Here is a 22,162-nt window from a genome sequence, read left to right on the forward strand (position 1 = left end):
CAATATATTTCCAATCCTTACATTGACTTCATTTGAATCAGAAAATATGTAAAATAATGCTTGTCCGTTATTCCATGATATATAAAAATTTACGTCATGTAATATTTATTTATTTATATAATTTATATTTATAAAGCATTTGAATGCCATAAAAACCAAAAAATATAAATTCATTTATTTATTTGTTTTTTATTTATAAAAAATAAATAAATTACTTGAATAATTACTAACTTAACATCTTTCTTACCAAATACCAATTCTGAATCTATGACAAATGACGCAAAATGGCACCCGCCAAAAATTTTGAGAGTCAGAGACTTCAATATCTCAAAATGTAAAATCTTTTGTCAATAAAATTTTACTTAATTTTATTATATATTTTTTACAAATTTTCACTTACTCCTAAACAACAAAGCCGGTTGGTCAGCAATCTCATCATCAAAGAAATCTCTCCCATCAGACAGTGAGAGTGAGTTGGACGCGTGTGTGGGAGTCCCCGGGGACGGGGGGGTTGTGTTCTTGTCACCGCTTATTGTGTCCGAACTGAAATCAAATAAATTTCTGAAATATTGTATTTAAATAACTTTTTTCTTTACAAGATTTCATAACATTTTTTGAAGTTATACTTCTTTTGGCGCGATGGAGAAAAATGACGAGAGTGAATTTTTACGCTGCGCGCGCACACCGACACATAAATTTAACAGCATGAAGTTAGTTGTAGGTGGTATGAAACTTGATAAGTTCTATGTTCAAGTTGTATATGCTAGTATTTTCCATACGCCAAAGAAGTATAACTTCTAACGCGTGTACATAAGTACACACACTCTTTTTTTTATTTCAACACGCATTTACGATACAAAATTATAGCAATAGATGATAAAATATTGCACCTGACAGCTTATTTTCCATTCCAAGGGCAAAATAAAGTTATTCGAATTGATGCTGGAGAGATCTCGTCGTCTAGCAGTCTGTGTGGAAGTTTCTAGAGCTGACCTTTAATATTTTTAACTAAAATAAATACAAACCTAGATTCCTTCTTCTCCCCATCAACACTATCTTCTTCCACAATGGGTTCCGGCGACTTAGTCTTAGTATTCGCCGTCTGATAAGCGCTGGATATCGTATCATGGACTATATCGTTATTGGAGTCGCTAGTACTTGTGGAAGATATCTACTGAATACCGGTTGGTTTGGTTAGTAACCCTGTCTTCCAAGCCAGTGGTCGTGGGTTCGATTCCCAAGGCAAATATTTGTATGATGAACATCGATATTTGCTCTACTTCTGGGTGTTAATTTATTCATAGAAGTATTTATTTCAAATTATTTATGTGTATCAGCCATGTGGTTTCCATAACAAGCGAAAGCTTAATATGGGAAAAGAGCGTGCCGTGTGCGAAAAATGTCCTGAAATATCTATTTATTTATCTGCTGGAAAGGTCTCGTCGTCTAGCAGTCTGTGTGGAAGTTTCTAGAGCTGACCTTTAATATTTTTAACTAAAATAAATACAAACCTAGATTCCTTCTTCTCCCCATCAACACTATCTTCTTCCACTATGGGTTCCGGCGACTTAGTCTTAGTATTCGCCGTCTGATAAGCGCTGGATATCGTATCATGGACTATCTCGTTATTGGAGTCGCTAGTACTAGTGGAAGATATCAGGCTATCTGCTGGAGAAGTTTCATCATCTAGCAGACTCTGTGTGGAAGTTTCTAGAGCTGACATGTCAAATTTGGACTCTTCTAGCGTTAGGGTTAGAGTGTGGGCGTTGCTTTGGTTTGTGCATGTGCTTGTCGTGCTGTAGTTGGAGCTGGTCATTGAACCTGGAATAAATATATCATTTTAATATTGTATTCTATTTGTTAATACAACAAGTTTTTTATTTGTATTAAGTTGTAGTGACATAGTTTTGGTATGGTTTTGGTGGTTCTTTGTATTAGGTAGTATGGTATGATTTTGGTAAAAAAATAGATGTTTTATGTTTGACTAATGTAAAATTTTATTCAAATGTTGGTGTTTAGAATCGATCAAAAATGCAATTGCAATTTGCAGGATATTTAATACAGGACTGATTCAAAGAAAAAAAAAGACGGGTTGCACTCCGGGAGTGCCGGCAGAAGTGAAAACTTGATTATTAACGTTCAGCATGTTTGATATTTTGGAATGGTATCCGTCTTACGCATGGAATACTTATAAGGGCTAAAAAAATCCGTCTTACGCTTTTTCGATCAGGCCACGTGTCCTGACGCGAGTTTAAGATTTTATACCCAACGCCGCTAAAGAAGTTTTCACTTCAAAAAAACAAATTGGAGATTTTTAATATATTATGTACAGCTTTAAAACATAAATCCTACATTTGCCTTACAAAATCAAAAAATACAAATTTGTAAACCATAGAAAAATTCGATTACGAGACGGGATCCGAACCCGTATCTCTCGCCATCCCACTTCGTGATCGAATTTCTATTCCTTAAAAAATTAAATTTATAAAGCATATAAATGCTTTAAAACTAAAATATAATCCAAAAAATAAAACATACCCATCATAGAACTTCGTAACGCGTCATGTTGGCTCAAAGTCAGCGATTTCATCAACAACGGGTGAGGAGGTTCATCCACAATAAGTATTGTTTTCTTTGGAATTTCCACTTCTTTCTCTTTTTCCTTTACTTCGAATTTGGACTTGTCTTCTTCACAACTTGACACACTTAGTGCGAGGGACACGTCGTCTTGTGATCTGTGGAGAAAATAAAGTTAAAAATATATAACGTATTACAATAAAAATAATTAAAACTTTATCTTTTTAAATGATATGAAATAAGATTACGTCAAATAGGATTATTTTCACCATTTTCAAATAAAACCCAAAGTATCAAAAGTACTTAGATAATAATTTTACCAAATGAGGGTACTTGGGTAATTATTTTTTAATCTTAGTGTGAATTTAACCAAATTGAAGTACCAAGTTTTTCCTGTGTTTAATTTTGAAATTGAAGTTTAACAAGCGGATTTTAATTGCAAATTATTCGTTATTACGCTATCTATCTATCTCTTTATCTGGGCATTGAAAAATCGACCCTTATAAGAGGATTTTTATCTCGAGTTTATTCATTATCACGCAATGTTTAACATTTTTAAAGCCGTAATTATCTTTTTTTTTTAATTTTTGAGGGTACCTCCATAATCTTAATCTTAATATCTTAATATATATTATAAAGGCGAAAGTTTGTATGGATGTATGGATGTTTGTTACTCTTTCACGTTAAAACTACTGAACCGATTACAATGAAATTTAGCACACATATAGAAGGTAACTTGGATTAACACATAGTTAGGTTTTATCCCGGAAATCCCACGGGAACGGGAACTATGCGGGTTTTCCTTTGCAAACGCGGGCGAAGCCGCGGGCGGAAATCTAGTATAGCTATATTAAAAGGAGAAAGTAAGTAACTAAAATAAAAATAAATTTAATTCTGTTTTATTATAATCACAACGCATTCATAATACCTGTTAGCCATAGCCTCTCCCGCGGCGTGGCTCTGCCAAGCGCTGGTGAAGTTCTCTTCGCTCTTGCAAGAAGGACTCGACTCTTTGGACGAGTCCACTGTTGTGGGTGAGGCCACACCGCTTGACGGCTTTGTGAATGATGTCTGGAATTAAAATATCTTAATCAATACATAATATAAAGAAATATATAATGCGGACGATGCGACGGGCGGAGCACTAGTTTTATATAATTTAGCATATAAAATCAGTTATCAGAATAGAAATGGCACTTTTAATGGTTAGGCTATTTAGGCTATATAACTTACCTAAGTACTAACTTTTACCATTATGAAAAAAAAAAATTTGCAAGTTTGCTTGAAAATGAGTAGGTATATCCGTATATTGTGAAGCCTTACCATTAGAAGTGTATAAATTTTACAACAATGTATACCTAGCTTGTAAATAAATAAAAGAAAATTATTTTTCTATGATCTCTTTTAAAATATTCAGCCAATTTATTTTCCAAAATATTATCCATATATCTGAGAGTTTTACAATTTCTGAACCAAAATCTTTTGCCTATTACTTAGAATTGTATATAACTACAAACCTGTTTATCCAAAACTTCAGTTTGAGTCCTATCCAACACGAACTTCTCTTCCTTATACTCTATATTCTGTATCCTACTTGGCCGTTTCGTCCTATATCTGTCCAGGGTGGACATTGGCTGTGTTTCCATGGCAACGGGTGGTGGTGATATCGGGGAGCGGGTTTCCATGGCAACCGGGGGTGGTGATGGGGATAGCTCTTCTGGTGACTCGGTGAAGGAACTTGGTAGTTTGGGGAGGGGTATCACGGTGTGGCCTGTTACTACTGCTTCGTCTGGAAAGTTGGAAATAGGTATTAAGATATTAGGAAAATCTTTTAGGGTAAAAATTCTTAAAACAGAATGTATTATGAATTATCATAATTAATTCCATTAAAATCAAACGACATTTTGTTTTTTCTTTAGCTTTTTGCTAAAAATCGGGATTATCAACTTCTATTTCAAAGTTTTTCCATAAATATCGTCTCTCACATAAATGATAATAAAATAAATTTTTTTTTCCACTTATTTATTTATCAACGAACAATTATATTATTAACAATATATGTATTTTTTATTTTTTGCTAGAATACGTACCCATAATATCCAAATCAGCGACTTGCAGTTCACGAAGATGGAAGCTATGCGAGCCTCGCATCACCATCTCCAGACTGCGCGGGCGACGGCGCGGGGAATCCTCGCACGCGTACACACCAGAGTCGCTTGATACTGCTGAACCTGCGCCTGACGTGAAATAACGCATTAAATATCGAAGGAACTCGAGTAAAAAATAACGTCAATGATCCTTTCAAAAAACTAAACAAACAACTTGAGAGGAATCAAGAAACACCTCGATGGAACGAAGTGGCTGGCTTGCTTTTTGAGAGATAGACAGATAGAGAAACACGCGCACGCCGCACGGCTTACTAGCTAAAGCAAACAGTCGTTTCAAGTTTTGTTCCAAATTCTGTATAGCCCCCTTTCACAACGCGCGATAAGGTACTTCGTTTCAATAAAGTCAACGATTAGGTACTTTCCTAGTGGATGGAACCACTCCAAATTCTAAAATGACAACAATTCACACAAAATAGATTCTAAGTTTTAAGACGCGTGTATTCTTCGCAAGCGTACACTCCAGAAGTCCAGAGTCACTTGATACTGCTGAACCTGCGCCTGACACGAAGCAAATGGACAGATCCCGAGTGAACAATAAAGTCACTGATTATTATTTTATACAAAATACATCACCGACGCACCTGGATAAGGGTAATACAACAATTTCCTACGAAACATTAAAATAATCATGTCAATCGCGAATAAGGACGCACGCGGAAGAGGTGGAGTAAGACCACAGAGTTATCAGGTAACAAATACAAAAAGAGTCGAATAGAGAATTTTGAGAAGGCGATTTTTTGGAACGAAAAACACTTCGATAAGATTAATATATAATATCATCAAAATCAGACAAGACATAACTGTAAATAGCGCGCCTAAAATATTAAAAATGGCAGCGCTATATAGGTCGTCTAGCGCCATAAGTTTTCCACACTGGAAATAAAACTGCTAGAAAACGTAAGGTAGTACCTAACTCCCGTGTTAGACTAGCAAGGGTTGTCATATTATGTCTGTTAGTGCAACCAGCTTTCGAAAATTGGACGAAGAAACATATTTTTCTACAATTTTTGTTTTTGCATTATGTTTTATGGGAAGCTCTTATTTTGACACTAAATAAATATTGTTCAGTGTAAAATTATGATTTAATGATAGCACCTTTCAATAATTTTTGTGAAAATAATGTTTGTTACTTTCAAATATGCAAATCTATTTGTTAAGAAGTTGCTCTTGCAACAGCATTAAACTAAGTTAACGAAACTTATTGTTCTAATACTTAAAAACTTAAAAAGCATACTTCTTCATAAAAAAAATAAATTACAAAAATATACCAATACATAAAACTGTAATTTTTATATGACTAAAAGAAGATAGCTTCAAAATATATTAATATTACAATAGAAATAGAATAATGATATTATGAAATATACAAGAAAGTTTACCTTCTCTCCATCCATCGGCGTTCGCCTTCCTCGTGTTATTGACAACCTGAAAACAAAATACATTAAGCACAGATCATACACCAAGTACACGAATAAATAAGTAATAATAACCATTTTTCACATCCGAACCACTTCACATTACGAACCGCGTTCAAATGTCGTTACTACTCGCCTATCTTACCAAAATAAACTGCACTTACTACTCGGGATATATCTTGAGATAAAACTTTTTAAAGTGTAAATCATAAAAACACGTGTGAACAAGACGAAGTTTTTCTGTATTGTACGAATAATGTAATTATACGGTACGTTACAAAACTCGAACATTCACTTGCAGATTAGAATTTGCTCTTTCTCTATTTACAAATTCTAATAAAATTGCCATTTCGCGTGTTATGTAAGCTTTCAACATTATTTCGATATGATATTCTATTGTTGCACGAATTCATGTTTTGTTTCAAAGGAAAATTAAATTTTAATTCAATTAAACAAAATCTTACTTAACGTTATATTTTTGGATAATAATAATTATTTTATACAACGCGAACGTTACGAAATAAATGAGCAAAATATTACTTAGCGTGATTTTTTTGGATTATAATTATTTTATCCAACGTTACGAAATGGGTACTTATAAATAACTATTACGAATCATCTTTAATAATAATCATTTTTTTAATTAGTAATAAAAACAAAATAATAATACCCCTTAATAAACAATCTCGTGTATATCCACCGAATGCATACTGCAGTGATATTATTTTCGGCAAACGGCACCCGGTTTCCAAATCACAAGCCCTGAAATAGGTGATGTATGACCTACTTCCTATTCATTTCTAATATAGATCTTATTCCATAGTAATACAGTCTATTTTGGCATATATAGAGTTGTGATGTAAGAAAATTTTTAACAGTCATTAAGAATGGTCAATGAAAGTGGTCATTAAGCGAAGATAAACGATGTTCTAGATTATTAATTATTCTTATTCTAGGTAAGAATATGATTTCGTTGCTAGTTTTTGTAACAGAATGTATTTATTTTCATTGCTATATAAAATGATCATATTGGAATTTGGAAGTGAAATAATCAGTACATAGTACGAAACAAAGTCGATTTCTCTGTCCCTATATCTCTTTGTGTGCATAAATCTTTAAAACTACGCAACGGATATTGATGTGGTTTTTTCAATAGATAGAGCGATTCAAGAGGAAGGTTATATTATGTAGTATACCTATAATTTATTAGGTTTTAGACAAAGCGGGTGAAGCCGCGGGCGGTATGCTAGTAGACATATAATATGCATGGAATAATATATTATTTATTTACAATTTAAATATTGTCTGAGCCTTATTTTTTTACGTTTTACGGTTTGATGCAGTCAAAAAGCTGTTACTGAAAGATTTTGAATTAGAGGTATGTACTTTACTTTTTTGTACGATTCAAGTCATTGTTTATGACCTCAAAAAATGCTGTGATCAGGAGGTGCCATAGACAAGAAAAACAAACAATAAACAAAAAAAGAAGAAGAATTTTATTATACCCTTACCTGTTTCGCAGTCTTAGCATCTATGGTTTTCACAGCTGGATATTGAGGTCTTGGTAATTGGTTGGTTTGGAAGGTGTATTTCCCAGGTGGTTTTTGGTCGAAAGCTGACGGTGGTCTGGATTGACGGACTGGTGCTTCTGTTTTGGGTTTCCTGCCATCCTGTGGGAAATAGGTTGGAATGAGATATGGAAGGTAAATTATTTTTGGAAAAACGAATAAACTGCTTGTTTCCTGCCTACTAAAAATGAAATGAATAATACGATGCTTTTTAATTTTTATATTCATGTTTTAGAACTACTCCCCTTCAGAGTAGGTGTAAGAAATTCGCTCGCTGAGATAGGATCATGGGTCACGCGTGATCACGGTCATGATCATATTATGTTTTCTATACTTTAAATATTATTAATAATAATAATTTATTTATTAATTCAAGCATCAGGACTCATTTTGTTAGTAACAATTGATAACTTAAAAATTATGTTAGTAAAAATAATACATTATTATTAGTTCTTTTTCAATAAAATCTATAAAAATTAATAAGAAAGAAACAATAGCAATATTTGCTATTCGACACTTTTCTGTACTACTAAAAGATCTATAAAATTTATAACTATAACTAGCTTTCCACCCGCAGCTTCGCCCGCGAAGTTAAAGTTAAAAAAAAAACCGCATTTATCCCGTTGGATTCTCGTGGGATTTCCGGGATAAAACCTACATTATTTCCCGGGGTACAAAGTAGCCTATGTCCTTTCACGGGTATCAAAATATCTCTATACCAAATTTCATGCATGCATTCAGTAGTTAAGGCGTGATTGAGTAACAGACAGACAGACAGAGTTACTTTCGCATTTATAATATTAGTATGGATACCTGGCTGGGATACTGTTGTGCTTGGTAAGTGAGTATGACGGTTTGCTTCGTCACCGGTTTGGGGACACCGGCCGCCGACACTATGTTCGTCACCCCGTTGCTTACTTGTGTTGGTACGAGCGGCTGGGTTTTCTTATCTGTGGAAATTAATGTTATAAATTAATTCAAATCAAATTGTAATACATACTGAAATGATTTAAAAGAGCAACTATGGAGTTTCTTGCCGATTCTTCTCCATAGATACTGCTTTCCGAATCGGTGGTAAATGTTAAAAATATGTATTGGCGTTTCAAAAGTGCTTCTCGAAGAGGTCTAATTGAATAAATAAATGTTAGAGTTAGAGTTTGTAATGCGATATTCAAATTAAAAAACAGCATAGTGTCGAGCACACGTGTCAGAAGCGAAACTTATTTGGCAAGATTCAAATATACTAAACCATCGCCTTACGGCATGACGTGGCGCCTTATTGCCATGAAATTTTACTCTCAACGCGCCTAAAGAAGTTTCACTTCAAAAAATATTTATTTGGAACCTACTGAATAAGTATACTCAAATTAAAGCTTATAAACCTTTTATTAATTCTAATTTTATTAATTCTTCTTAAAAGTGAATGTCTTTAATCTTCGTAATTTCAGTGACACATAAGCCACATAATTGAAGTTAATTTGTCCCTTTGTATCCACTAATTACAATATCTATTATTATCTCCGGAGGCAGACGCCCTTTGGCATGACCTACAAGGTGACCCTACAGTTCGTACTTTACTCTCAAGTTCGGGTTAAGTTGAAATAAAGTTCATTGACGATTCATATAAAAAATGTATGCTATAGTTTTCGCTATATGTTACATTATAATGCGCTTTGTGCTATAAACAAAATTACATTCATTTAGATCAGACAGTCAAATGGGCTGGTACTGTGGCTGGTACATATTTAGTTAGGATTCCTTCACGTTTCGAAAGGTTCCACAAGGCTTTATTTTTGCGTCTAAACGTATGGATTATATCTATATTCAATCCACTATAAATATTTCATGACTATCCTACACAAAGATAGATTTCTAATGATTTATTTCTTCCTATATCCTAAGGTTGCCTGGAAGAAATCGCTTTTAAGCGATAAGGCCGCCAAATTGTACATCTATTTAAGTTATTATATAAGTGAATGTTATTTTCGTGTGCATTGTACAATATAGTGTTTTCTACACAAAGATAGCTATGAATTGACCAAGAAAATATTAACAGTCCAAAAAATTAATTCTATGATAGCTGGGAAGAGACTTTATAACGAATTCTTCTTTATTTCATTTTCTTTTGTTGCTTCTTGGGTTTATTCCAAAGCGAATAAATTTCTGAGTCTATAAATGTTTGACCAAAATTCTGATTATTTAATTTACTTATTGTTTCCTCAAACAATTAATTATTCATCTAACCTTGATTAATGTAGTATTGTCAACAACCAAGGCTTTATTGTCTTTTCTTCTATTGTTGTGGCTTTGTGTCGATTATGGCAAAGATTTATGATATTAGTTACAATAGAAGCGCCATAAACACCGGGGCATATAATGAGCAATTGATTTTAATTTAATGTTTATTTTTAGATTAGTATTGTGTTTATTTTTAGATATTGAAGAAAGTCTAAAAGATACACATAAATAAATCAAGTTGGTTACAAATTTTAGATGACTATTAATTTACGAAGATAATATTCGGAAAACTTTACCCGGTTGCCCCGGTTTGGCAAAAAGATGCGGGTTCGAATTCCGCCTCGTGATCGAATTTTTTTTTAAAATATCATTTTTATAGCATTTGAACGCTATAAAACTAAACATCCATTTATAGATAAAGCAGTTAAATAGTATTAAATAATACTCAAGCATGATTAGATTTAATCTAATAGGATTTGACTTGCCTCATATAGCAGAATATTTATTAAGTCACCTTACAAATAACTCTTAAAAAGAAAACATTGCAATATTTGCAAAATGTGGTATAAAAAACTTAACAATTAACAAATCCGAACTATTTATACCATGAATACATATACATATTTTGTAAGTGGCAGGAACTTTTTACACTTCCAAATTACCATTTTTAACACGCTTTTATTAGCTTCACCAGTAGGTATATTTGTATGTAATCTATATATGAGACGTAAATAAATAAATAATTAAGGACCTTTAGGCTCTATTTTAACCCACTTTATCAGACACTAATCCTTCACCACGAAAATACTACATAATCACATCTTTATATAAAAATTAATCCTTATTTCCCTTCACTTCAGGTCACGACATCACGCGCGAATGGCTAGACCGATTTTGAATTTTTTTTTATATGTTCGTTATTGTCAAGAGAAGCAGTTTAAAAAAAGCTTAAGAAATGTATTTATTACTTACCTAAATTATTATTGAACGCCTCCTTATTTCCGAACGCGTGTTCTGCGGTCGCGCTCACATCTCCCACCTTCGCCGTCTTGTTGTGTTGCTGCCTGAAACCGAACCTACGGGATGATGGGAGCGTCACTTGTGTGTTTGTTAACACACTGTAGTGTTATTTACTAGCTGTGTTAAGCGATTATACCATTGCTCGTTTTAGCGTGATGATTATACCCTATAGACCTCTCGATAAATAGGCTATTTCAACACTGCTTGATTTTTTCAAATCGGACCATTAGTTTCAATCTCTGTGTGTTTTTACAAACTAGCGCGGACGAAGTCGGAAATTAGGAGAATTTATAGTTTATATTATAGGATTGCAGATTGTTATTTTTTTATAATGCATAAAAAAATTACACGTAACGGATAAAAAAACATTCATGTTAGTTGCCATACTTTTCGATAAACATTCAGTATTATAACTTATAAGAAACACACATTAACTCTACTTACAGAACATTTAAATTCATTGTCTCTTTAGTTTTATGTACGTATAGTTCTTATTAAAACAATTCTGCAAAGGTCGTTTAACATGCAACAATGGAGAAACGTTGGAAGTAGGCGTCAAAGCACCGGGTGTGAAGAGCAATTTGAAACTTAACGCGCCTGTGAAAATAAAATAGCAAAGCTGTGTTTGTGCGTTCTATCTCACTTTTTATTTTAAAATTTAAGTTAAAAAGCAAGCGGCCTCCCTTTTGAAACTTCTTTGTTTTATAATTTGAATAGAATAAAAATTAACACTGCGATACAAGTATATTTTAGTAAGAGATCGCAGTATTAATTTTATCAATATTCGCCTATGATATTCGCAGTTTTTTGTGAAAAAGGTGAAAATAAAAAATTATACACTGAACTAGCAAGACTGAATTTCGTATCGCTTATCAGTCGATTCTATTTTTTTTTTTCGCCTACGTACCTACTTCAAGGAATATCATAAAAAAAGTATCAACGAAATCCGTTCAGCCATTCTCGAGATTTGCGCTTAGCAAAAAATTTTGCGTTTTATAAATAAATTCATATTAACAAAACTAGTGCAAACTTTCGGACTCGCAATCAATTAAAAATTACACAACACATTTAATATAACAAAATACTAATTTATATTGGCACCTCGATAAATCATTGTGCCTGAACATATCAATTACAGTAATGATAATTAATCGGAACAGGAATCGGTTTCATTTTATCTTTTGCCACTTTCTTTTTCATGTAAATAATATGCGACAGGAAGTTTTTATGCTATGGCTATGACGTCATCACTTTCACAATCTAATATCAAAGGAAGTGATCTATGTTTTACATATTACGAGAAAAGAATCGTATCAATTGATTATTTTTATTTTGATTTCTTAATTTTTACTTTGATATTTTTAATTAAACACATATTAATTATCCTTATTGTTTACGAATATTGTTCAAAAACGTTCTCAATATTTATTTACGTATAGAAAATCTACAACTTCGTTATACTGTGTATACCAAATACTCTGTCTTACTCAAATAATCGCTTAAAATTTAATATTAGAATATCATATTTTGAATAACTTTATAAAATAAAAATATCTAAATATTTATACTGGGTATATATATAATTACTGTTATGAAGCAGGTACGATTATAGCACAATTTTTTACTAGGGTCATTGTCAAATTTTGCGCAGGTTAACTTGTCCCTCAAAACTTTTTTACTTCTATACCATTAAAAAATTAACTGTCACTAAAAACTTACAGCAAATACAAACTTAATCGCATTAATAAACAGATATTAATAAAATAAAGACTTAGTTTTCATTTTTTATTTTATTTTTTAAAGTAACATTGTGGTTTTTTCTGGTAACAGAAGGGTTTTCCATACAAATTTGACCTGTCCCAAGTAGCACTTCGTTACAGAAAATATAAAATAACTACAATTTCCAATATACCAACCCACATCAATTAAAATATTAATATAAACAGAATATTGCGAATATTTCTAAAAGTACATTTTCAACCCGATCAGTGCTAAGATTTATTTTATAAAAAAAATTTTAACTTTGTCCCACGTAGTGTTTGGAATCGTGTGCACTACTATGTTACTAAATAAATCATTACTCAAAATAGAGGTGGCGCTGTTTTCGACTTTCTATTAGCTTGAGCGAGGTTTCTGCAGCCATTGTGGTCGTTCGTTAGGTCTGGGGGTGGGGTACATTGAATCTCAGTCGACCGCGTGGCGCTGAACGTGCCGCGTGTTTTTATTCCGCATCAACATTGTTACCTACCTATTAAAGTAAGTAAAACCGTTTTTTTCTATTAACTTACGTTCACTTTGTTGTTTAAGGGGTAATAATGCTCAATTTGAAATAAAAAAATAACTAAATGCATTATTCTATGATTTATGTCTTTTAGAATGTAAAATTTACAACTCTGTTATCATCATTCTGTTACTTAGCTCATGGTAACAGAGTTGAGTAAGCATGTATTCTGTAACTTTTGTTTGAAATTTTATATTTGTAATAATTTTTTTTCTTAAGAATCGGTTTCCCAAAGTAATTTTGAGTTGTTATATGTAAATAAATCATATTTAATTAAATGTAACTTTGAAGATATTGTTACAGGTTATTCTGCCGTTATTAACGCCCTTAAAATGCCTCTCACGCCAGCTGAGAAGCAAGCAAGTTAACAGAAACAGATCCAAGTTATTTACAGGTTATATAAAATTTAAGTAACAATTAGAAACAGTTAACAAGAGATAGGAGACGTATAAAAAACAATGCAACAGAGAAAAACGAAAGAAGTCTAAAAATAAGGACGGCAATCCAGAAAATCCAGTAAATGCTATTAAAAATGGCCATGAAAAAGTTAAGAATCTGAAGGAAAAGTATGCTATTGATAAAATATTCGACAAGAAGGCCGTTAAAATGTCTAGGCAGGAAATACAAATTATACAAGAGTGTCTTGCTGTGGATCAAAGTTTCATATGAAAAAAATCAGCCCACATGTAAGAAAAATGTTTTTAGAACCAAAATCAATCTTTTCGAACGTGACGACATATCAAAAGTATGCAATTTATTCACTTATAGTACAAAAAGAACAACTAAGTTACTGTGTTACAACTCTGTTACTTTCGTGTCCCGAAGATTAAAGAACTTAGTTACGAAATTTAGGAAAAGCTATTCAATATAATACTGCTAAATTACAATAGGTTAATTTGTCAGTTAATGAAGCGGTTATATGTTGTAATTAGCTGTTAATTTACAGATATTTCATGGAGTAGTGTAGAATTTAAGGTTTGTTATTATTCATAAAGTAATAGAGTTGACTAAAATTGTAAATAAATTACTGTTAAACTTAAAAAAAGCTTGTGCTTCTTATGGTGATTATAAGATATAAGACTGTAATTAATATAAAAGCCAAAATATGTGCGACTGGCTTATTTAATTTAATGATAAAAGGTAAAGTGTAATAATAACAGAGTTGTATTTTTTCTCCACCCTGACGCACTAAATCTGAAATAAATCTTAAATTATTAGCTAAACATCTCGGCCAACTTGAATTACAGATACTTCAGTTATTTTAACAGGCACGGGCATAAAGAAAAGTTCAATTTTTAAATATTTTCTTTTTCACATTTTTGAAATCTGCAGTTACGTTTACCTGCGCAAAATTTGACAATGACCCACTACATATTTAAAATTAAGGTTTTATACTAGTTCATGCCTCTAAACTCTAAAGTAAAGCAGCTTTAAAATTACGTTTCATAAAACTGCATAAAATGCTTTGCTCAATATTATTAAAAAGCACAAGGAAACTCATAACCGTTCTATATTTAATGAAATAGAACGAACTATAACATTTATTTGGCCATGAACTTTTACGGTATTATTATGTTACTATCAGATCATAATATTAGATAGCGTTGTTACAGCTTACAATATAATTTTATTGATATTGCCATTATAGTGTGAACTAATCTTAATCATTGGTTTTGTAAATTATTACTTGATTTTCGAAATACATAGTGTTGAATTGCAAGTAGGTAGTTATAGGTACTATGCTTTTTTAGTTAGATAGTTATGTGATTCTTTTTATAATCCTAGTCTAAAGTCAGGTGAACTTCGTGTCCCCCCAACGGTCCAGGCCTTGTCGCGGCGGAGGGGCTCAGTAGCTCAGAGTTATGGCCCTCTGAGTGAAGCGAAATTGGACCAGCGAGGGGCTGAACGGCTGGTTTAGAGTCGGGGAGATTCAACCGGCCCGACGGCCAGGGCTAGGTGTGGCCCAGCGGCCGCTGTGTGCGGCGTGGGATGGCGACCAGAGGTCGTGGTTTGGTGGACCCCGTGTCCACTAGGCAAAGGTGGCGCTGAACGGCAGTTGGGGTTGGAAAGCCTCGACTGACCCGACGGCAGAGGTCCTGTTTGTGGTCCAGAGAGGAGCCGGCTTTTATGCGGCGGTGGATGGCGGCCAGAGGTCGCGGCGCGGCGGGCTCGCTGGTTTAGCAAGCCACGCCGTGCAGCGGAGGGCGGGATCCCGACGCGTCATTGTGATGACGCGCGGAGACTCCTGCAGAGAGGTGTGGGGCGGCGGCCGCTGTAAAACGGCCGTCTGCCAACTCGTAATCCGGTCCGTGGGGCCGGACCGACGGCCGCCACCTCTGGTGAGGTGGGGGCTGCGAGGTAATCTCTATAAAAGTGCGCCGGAGGGTCCCCCGACGTGTATTTCACACATCGGAGGAGGAAAAAAAAAAAAAAAAAAAAAAAAAGGTGAACTTCGTGTCATCTACATAACAGGTTTTCCTCTTTGTTTATTTGTTAAGAAACTTCATCATTACGAGTATAGCAACTAACACTTTGACATAACAATACTACACATACGTACGTACATAATATAATTATCTATAGATATTATTTACCGATTAGTTCGCAGCGGCTGACCTGCCGTCTCCTTGCGGGGTCGCGCGAGCGGCGTCGACCGTCCTGAAAGAACCTCCTCCGCCCGAAGTTCTTCTGTTGACCCTGTTTATATTATAGTAATATCAATAAAAGGACGACATTACAAAACAAATAAACGTTCCGACAAGTCCAATTCCGTTGTTTCTGTTCCGGCTAAAAGGACCAATATGTGAAATAATAGAACGCTTTGTAAAACAGAGAGGATGTAACAAGTACACAATGCATCCACTAAAATAGGATAAAAGGTACCTGATGAGCATGAGCTTATGTAAAAGAAACACACACAGATGATATTCATCTTCCTCGCAAAACATTAAGAGAAAGAGTGAAAAGCTATCTTACTAACGCATGCATAACAAGTGTGCAATGAAAAATTATTCATTTATTTAGAATATGCATTGATTTTTTTTTTTTGAAAATGAGTACCTATAATTAGAAATACTACCAATGCTGCAAACGAAAGGTATGTATTATATATTTTTTTGATAAACTGCCTACGGAACCGTTGAATTTGTAAAAGGCATTTTGGCCATGACAGCTCAATCACTAATCAATTAATTATGATGGACGGAAATCATTATAGAGAAATCAGAAACACAGGTGTTGTCTTTTTTTGGAGTGAAGGTGTGAGGATAATGACAATTTCTTCTCATACAGTTCATGTATTTGTTTATTTTTATTATTACTATTGATTAATGTCTAAATTACACTTTGAGAAGAAGAATGATATAAAAATAACAATGAAATAAAAGGCTTCGAAATAAAAGGAGCACTAGCATACTTCTATTGAATTAACTTCCTTACAAAAAAGGACAAACACTAAAAGATGATTATCATATAACAAGTCATACGCAAAACTGGTCTATATATAGCCTTTATATAACACGTATTATAATATTTCTATTATCTTTGTAAGTGGTGTTGGAATAATCCCATTGTAACTAATGCTATTTGTGCACCTTTATAAGACTTTATACATAACTACCGGCTTTAAAGAATAGCTTTAAAATGGTTTTTTTTTAAACCTCTATATAACTAAATTATATACACATTGTTTTAAAAGTACGAGAGCTACGTAATATAACATTCTTGACATGCAATATTTTAGTGTATCCAAATCTAATTGTTCTTGAATAGTTTTAATGCCTTTTAACCTTTTCTATGAAAATTATAATATTTAGAAGAATCAAGATAGGAAAGACATCTGGATTGATATTTTATTCGCTGACAGACAAAGAGTTGTTGCAAGAGATACTTGAAGATACTTTTCTACCTCAGCCATACTATAGACCAGAGCTACCATCATAAGTTTAATTTCAGTTCTTTCCTAAAAGTTTGGTACATATCATTCCAGAATATGCTCAAATGTCTGAAGCTGAACGATGTTGCAACACCTCGTGTTGCTTGTTGCCGTCATTCACGCTCCTGACTCATAAATCATTCCAGAATGTTCTACAATATTGTCTTACCTCCATTCCCGTTCTTATCATGCGGTTTCTTCCTAGCATTGTCATCAGCTCGGGACGTGCTGGCTGGTCGCCGCCTGAAGCCGAACGATGTCGCAACACCACGCGTGGGCTTGTTGCCGTTGCTCACACTCTTGTCTCTCTTCTTAGCCCCCTTTGACTCGGAATGACCCTGGAGACAAAGAATAATTCAATTTAACATTTGTAGGTAGGTATTGGTAGTTATGCTGGGAAAAAAATGGTAAGCTCTTTTTGTAGAAATTGCTTTCCGAATCGGTGGTAGTTAAATGTTAATCAAAAACGCTTCAATAAAGAGTGTGATTTTATGAATAAATGTTTGAGTTGGGGTTTGGAAAACTGGACTAATACTGAGAGGTCGCGTTCTGAATAACTTTCAATTAGGTCAGGATTAGGGTCGGTATACATCATCCAAACAAAAAACAAACTGGAAATTCACTGAATTATTTACCAGAGAGAGTTAAAATTAAGAACTTAAATATAACTGTTTTCGTAGGATCATTCTGTCGTCTATACATTTAAAGGGAAACGACATTTCCACAAACAGTTTTACATGTCGATTCCTATCGTGTACCGTCATGTTCGTAGGTAATTATAAGCAATAATAATTATGTATTTCTGTTATCTTTACCAATTACTTTATTGGCAAGCTTATCAGTTTTCTGCATCCTGTCAGCGTGGAACTTTCTTTGGAAAATTGTCATTAATGTGAAAATTGAATCCGCTTTTCATTAGTTTGTCTTTCACGTAATTTATTATAATATTTACTTAAATCAATAACCGCGACTTTATTTTTTCTAGAGACATCTGATATAGAAAGAACATGATCTGTTCTTTGGACAAGAAATGAATTTGCATTGCATTCATTACAAAATTAAATAGGACAATTTGGCGAATGTTCCTGTCAAATTAAAAACATAGGAACACTAACTAACAGGTTTTATTAAGTGTTGGTTCTTCATAATGCGTAACATTTAAATCATTTATTAAAAACATACCGAGTGACGCCCACACATAAGTCAAGTTTTAACAGATGTCACTTTGTTCTATTGCCCAAGAGAATACAGGTTAAATTATGCATTTACTGTTTAACATTCAGCCTCAATAGCCAGCAAAATAACAGATGTTAAGATTACTATCGGCTGATTAACATATTTGGACTTGTTTTGTTAGGTAATGTCATAAAATTATATGGGGTTCATCTGAATATTATTTGGTTGGTGATTCATTAGAGGAATCCATACAGAACGAGCAATATCTTGAAGCAATTGCTGCGCGAAGTAGCTCGGTACATGTGGCCCTACCTAATAACGAATAAATCTATCATAATTTGATGAATATTGTACTGAATAGATTGTCTTATTTTTATTTGTTGGTTGTACTTTAATTGATCTTAAATTCCATACTAATGTGACACTTTTCACGCCTGAAATGTGGAGTAGTATAATTAAAATTTCCAGAATATACTAATTCATCAAAATTATACATATCTATCGTTCAGCATGAATTGAGCTTACACGGTGCTCTAGTTTTTTTCTAACAACTGAACTTCTATGCGGGTAGTTTAAAATTCTCAAAATCAAGGCTTTTAGAATGAACTTAACATTCATTTTTAATTACAAACGTCAAAGGTCTACGTTATGTCATAGAGCAAGCTATGTTAATCCGCTTAGTTCGCTCGCTTTACCGGCTTGTTCTGATAAATTGATTGTGACGTGAGGAATGCGTGGTCTAGTTTCATAAATAAGAGATCCGTTTTATATTTTATAATATAAAGTTATTCTTTTTAAAATAGCTGGGTAAATAGGGTAATTTGTTTAAGTGCATTAAGGTTATAGTGTGGATATTGTTTTTGCACATGTGTATTTTATTACAAAGTAACAATAGGCATAGTAAGCAAGTAGGTAGGTACATACAGCCGACAGCGTGTAATATTAATTAAAATATAAATATAATAAAAGTAATTGAAGTAGATAAAGTAGTTATTAATATACAAGATATTGAGCCTCAAACTAAACCCATAATTATTGATCAAATCTAAAATTTTCACTGATATGAGAAATTATAAAAATCACGAAATAGAATAAACTAGAATCTTCTGTTATTTATATTTTATTTAAGATTCTTAAATGCAGATTTCAATAAGTTGTATAGAAAATAATAATTCTATATTATAAGATTGCATGCTAAAATAAATTTAAAGTTCTATTTTATTTGTGTATAAATTACTGACAAGAATGCAATAAAATATTATTCAGTTATTTTATCCACAGTTCCCAATTACTAGTCGTAAATGAAACGAGGTGAATGAATCTACAGCATAATGATTTTACATGTAAAAGCTCTTTATTCGCGGGCAATAGGTTCCGTAAATGTGCCGCGAATAGAGAAACCATGAATATGGAATGGTAATTTGTATGGGGTTATAGGGGATACGTTCCTAGGTGACGACAACAAAAAGCAAATGCATAAAGAAATCAGTTTTATTGAAATTTTTGACCATGCATACATATTTATTAATTAATTGCCATTTAATTAGGTATTATCTTCAGGTTTAGGCAATGGCTTGGCACTTTTTGTTTTTACTCGCTTTTTAGTCGATATTTTAAATTCGTAGTTGTAGTTCAGGCGTTTACTAAGGAATTAAGGATAACGATTGATTTTTATTTAGGTAAATATGTATATACATATTTTTTTGGTTTTTATGGCATTCAAAATAAATTAATATAATAAATTTATAAATATGTACATATATGTATGTACCGATTCGATCCGCGAATAAAGAATTTTGGGCCGCGATTATAGAAATTAATTTTTCCATCCGCGAATAGTGAAACCGCGAATGAAGGAAGCGCGAATAAGGAGCTTTGACTGTATAAACCTACATTAGTATGTAGACTATGTAAGTAATACTTCCTAAGTGCTCTGTTCCTGAATTAAAATAACTTGCACATAATATGGAGAGCGACAAAAAACAAAAATATTATGTATTATATAAACTTCGAAGAAAAAATTGAATGTCACATGTGTGATGTGCGTCTATTTATCTTTTTACATATTTATGTCGTAACATAATGAGTACAGACTGCTAATGCGAAATTATTCGTAAATTTGAGTCGTAACACACTGTAGTCGTAACGTCAAACTTTCGAGGATTGCAGTTGATTTCAATATAGGTAGGCAGTTAAGTTTTCTAGAATTATTTATCAGTTGAACATCGGACAAATGTGTGTCTGAAATAATAATTCTGGCAACATTTTTATCGCTCTCTGGAACATAAAATGTTGCCAAGCTATCACGACAATCATTGCTTGTGCCAAACATAATACATATGATACAAAATCCCATTCAAAAATTTTGCAGTTTCTGTAAGAAAACTCACAAGACAAAGATCTGATATCTAATTTCTCTTTAAGACTGATAAGTATCCTACAACAATTGAAAAGTTTATTTAAAACTTTAAACATAAGTAAAAATTCCCTTACAACTATATGTATGAACCTACCCAGAAAGATCTAATCTCTTATAACTTATAAATAAAATTATCAAGTAAATCACGTTTCCAACTTATCGACCTAAAGAATGGACCATGAGAACTATTCTCATTATTTCAGAACTCTTATATCGCTAAGCTGTACTTTACGTTGCAATTGTAAGGAAGTATTTCAACACAATAATATGGGATTTGTGCAACGTTCTGTCACTTGCAGAAACATGGTCATTAGTATGATCAAACGTGAGTAAATATTTGCATAATTTAGCCCATATTAGTCTGTCAAGATATCTTTACGGGAAGAGGTATTTGATCATAGTATAAACTTAAAAAAGGCAGAGAATCTTGGAGTTCAAACGTCTTTTCAAGGAGATGGGTTATAACAACGTATTATGTAACTCGATGTAAGTTTTACCCTGGCATTGTCGGTCAACAAGGTAATATCAAGTAAAGGACACTAAACTTAAGATGCCCGTATACAGCTACTTTTACGCTGCATTGTAGCCCTTATATCTACTTGAAATACTCCGAGAATATTAACTTTAGTTATTACAGATTTTCATTTGAATTGTAACGGTTTACTTGGTAATAGCATTTCATACAAACTTTGTATATACCTACTTTTGTAATACAAAGCATACAAAAGTATTTTTTGCAATACGCTTGTAGCTTTTTGTGCGTAAGATTCAATGAACATGGACATGGAAAGGCAAAGTTAAGAGAATGTATCTTCTTGCGACAGACTATTTTAAGAGATGACAATCAGGCCCGTAACAGCTCATTACAAAGTATCACAACAATTAATCATTCGTCTATTGCATTTTTTAAAGAGGCCATAAAGCCGCTAAGTTTAAAGGAAGTTGCATAATACAGAAGTGTTCAGATACGGCTAAACAATAGCCCTCTCGGCTCCTGCTTGACATATTTGGCACCTCACGTAGAAACTTCTGACGTGTTTGAAGTTGGAGTGTGATTTAATGGAAACGTTATAAAATATCGCTTGACCAAGCTAGGTTTAGACGTAATATATGTATAATGCTGTAAGTTAGGAGGGTTTGTAAGTTAGTAATGAAATATCCAATGTATAACTTGCTTAAGAAACACTGCTGCAAATGCAATTGGTAGAGTAATACATAGATTTCTAGGAATTGGAAAGGAATTCACTCGTATGAAAAATAAATAATCTATGGTAGTCGATAAAAGCACCTACCTAATGTTTTATGATATCGTGCTACCTACACACATAGGTACTTTATTATTTGCGAATTGTATATCATGATTTCC

At 33.2% G+C, this 22,162-nt stretch overlaps 1 protein-coding gene across 7 annotated transcripts in view; it reads right to left on the reverse strand.

Annotated features, from left to right (window-relative positions):
• Positions 1 to 22,162, reverse strand: part of LOC123693413 — a 98,890-nt gene that overhangs the window by 45,220 nt on the left and 31,508 nt on the right. For 5 of the 7 annotated variants that reach the window (XR_006751683.1, XM_045638495.1, XM_045638498.1 and 2 more), the window contains 13 exons: positions 17,371 to 17,539; positions 15,862 to 15,964; positions 10,939 to 11,042; positions 8,542 to 8,678; positions 7,672 to 7,830; positions 6,125 to 6,170; positions 4,668 to 4,814; positions 4,095 to 4,366; positions 3,506 to 3,648; positions 2,539 to 2,735; positions 1,622 to 1,821; positions 1,026 to 1,135; positions 401 to 543 (listed from right to left, as the gene is read on the reverse strand). Coding sequence is in view for 6 of the 7 variants with exons in the window: in XM_045638495.1 (XP_045494451.1) it covers positions 401 to 543; positions 1,026 to 1,135; positions 1,622 to 1,821; positions 2,539 to 2,735; positions 3,506 to 3,648; positions 4,095 to 4,366; positions 4,668 to 4,814; positions 6,125 to 6,170; positions 7,672 to 7,830; positions 8,542 to 8,678; positions 10,939 to 11,042; positions 15,862 to 15,964; positions 17,371 to 17,539 (1,930 nt within the window). In the remaining variant the exon portion in view is untranslated. The remainder of the gene's footprint in view (positions 1 to 400; positions 544 to 1,025; positions 1,136 to 1,621; positions 1,822 to 2,538; positions 2,736 to 3,505; positions 3,649 to 4,094; positions 4,367 to 4,667; positions 4,815 to 6,124; positions 6,171 to 7,671; positions 7,831 to 8,541; positions 8,679 to 10,938; positions 11,043 to 15,861; positions 15,965 to 17,370; positions 17,540 to 22,162) is intronic. The other 2 variants (XM_045638497.1, XM_045638496.1) reach the window with 2 other exon arrangements.

The sequence above is a fragment of the Colias croceus genome, chromosome 7 (assembly GCF_905220415.1).
Source record: "Colias croceus chromosome 7, ilColCroc2.1".
Classification (NCBI taxonomy): Eukaryota; Metazoa; Arthropoda; class Insecta; order Lepidoptera; family Pieridae; genus Colias; species Colias croceus.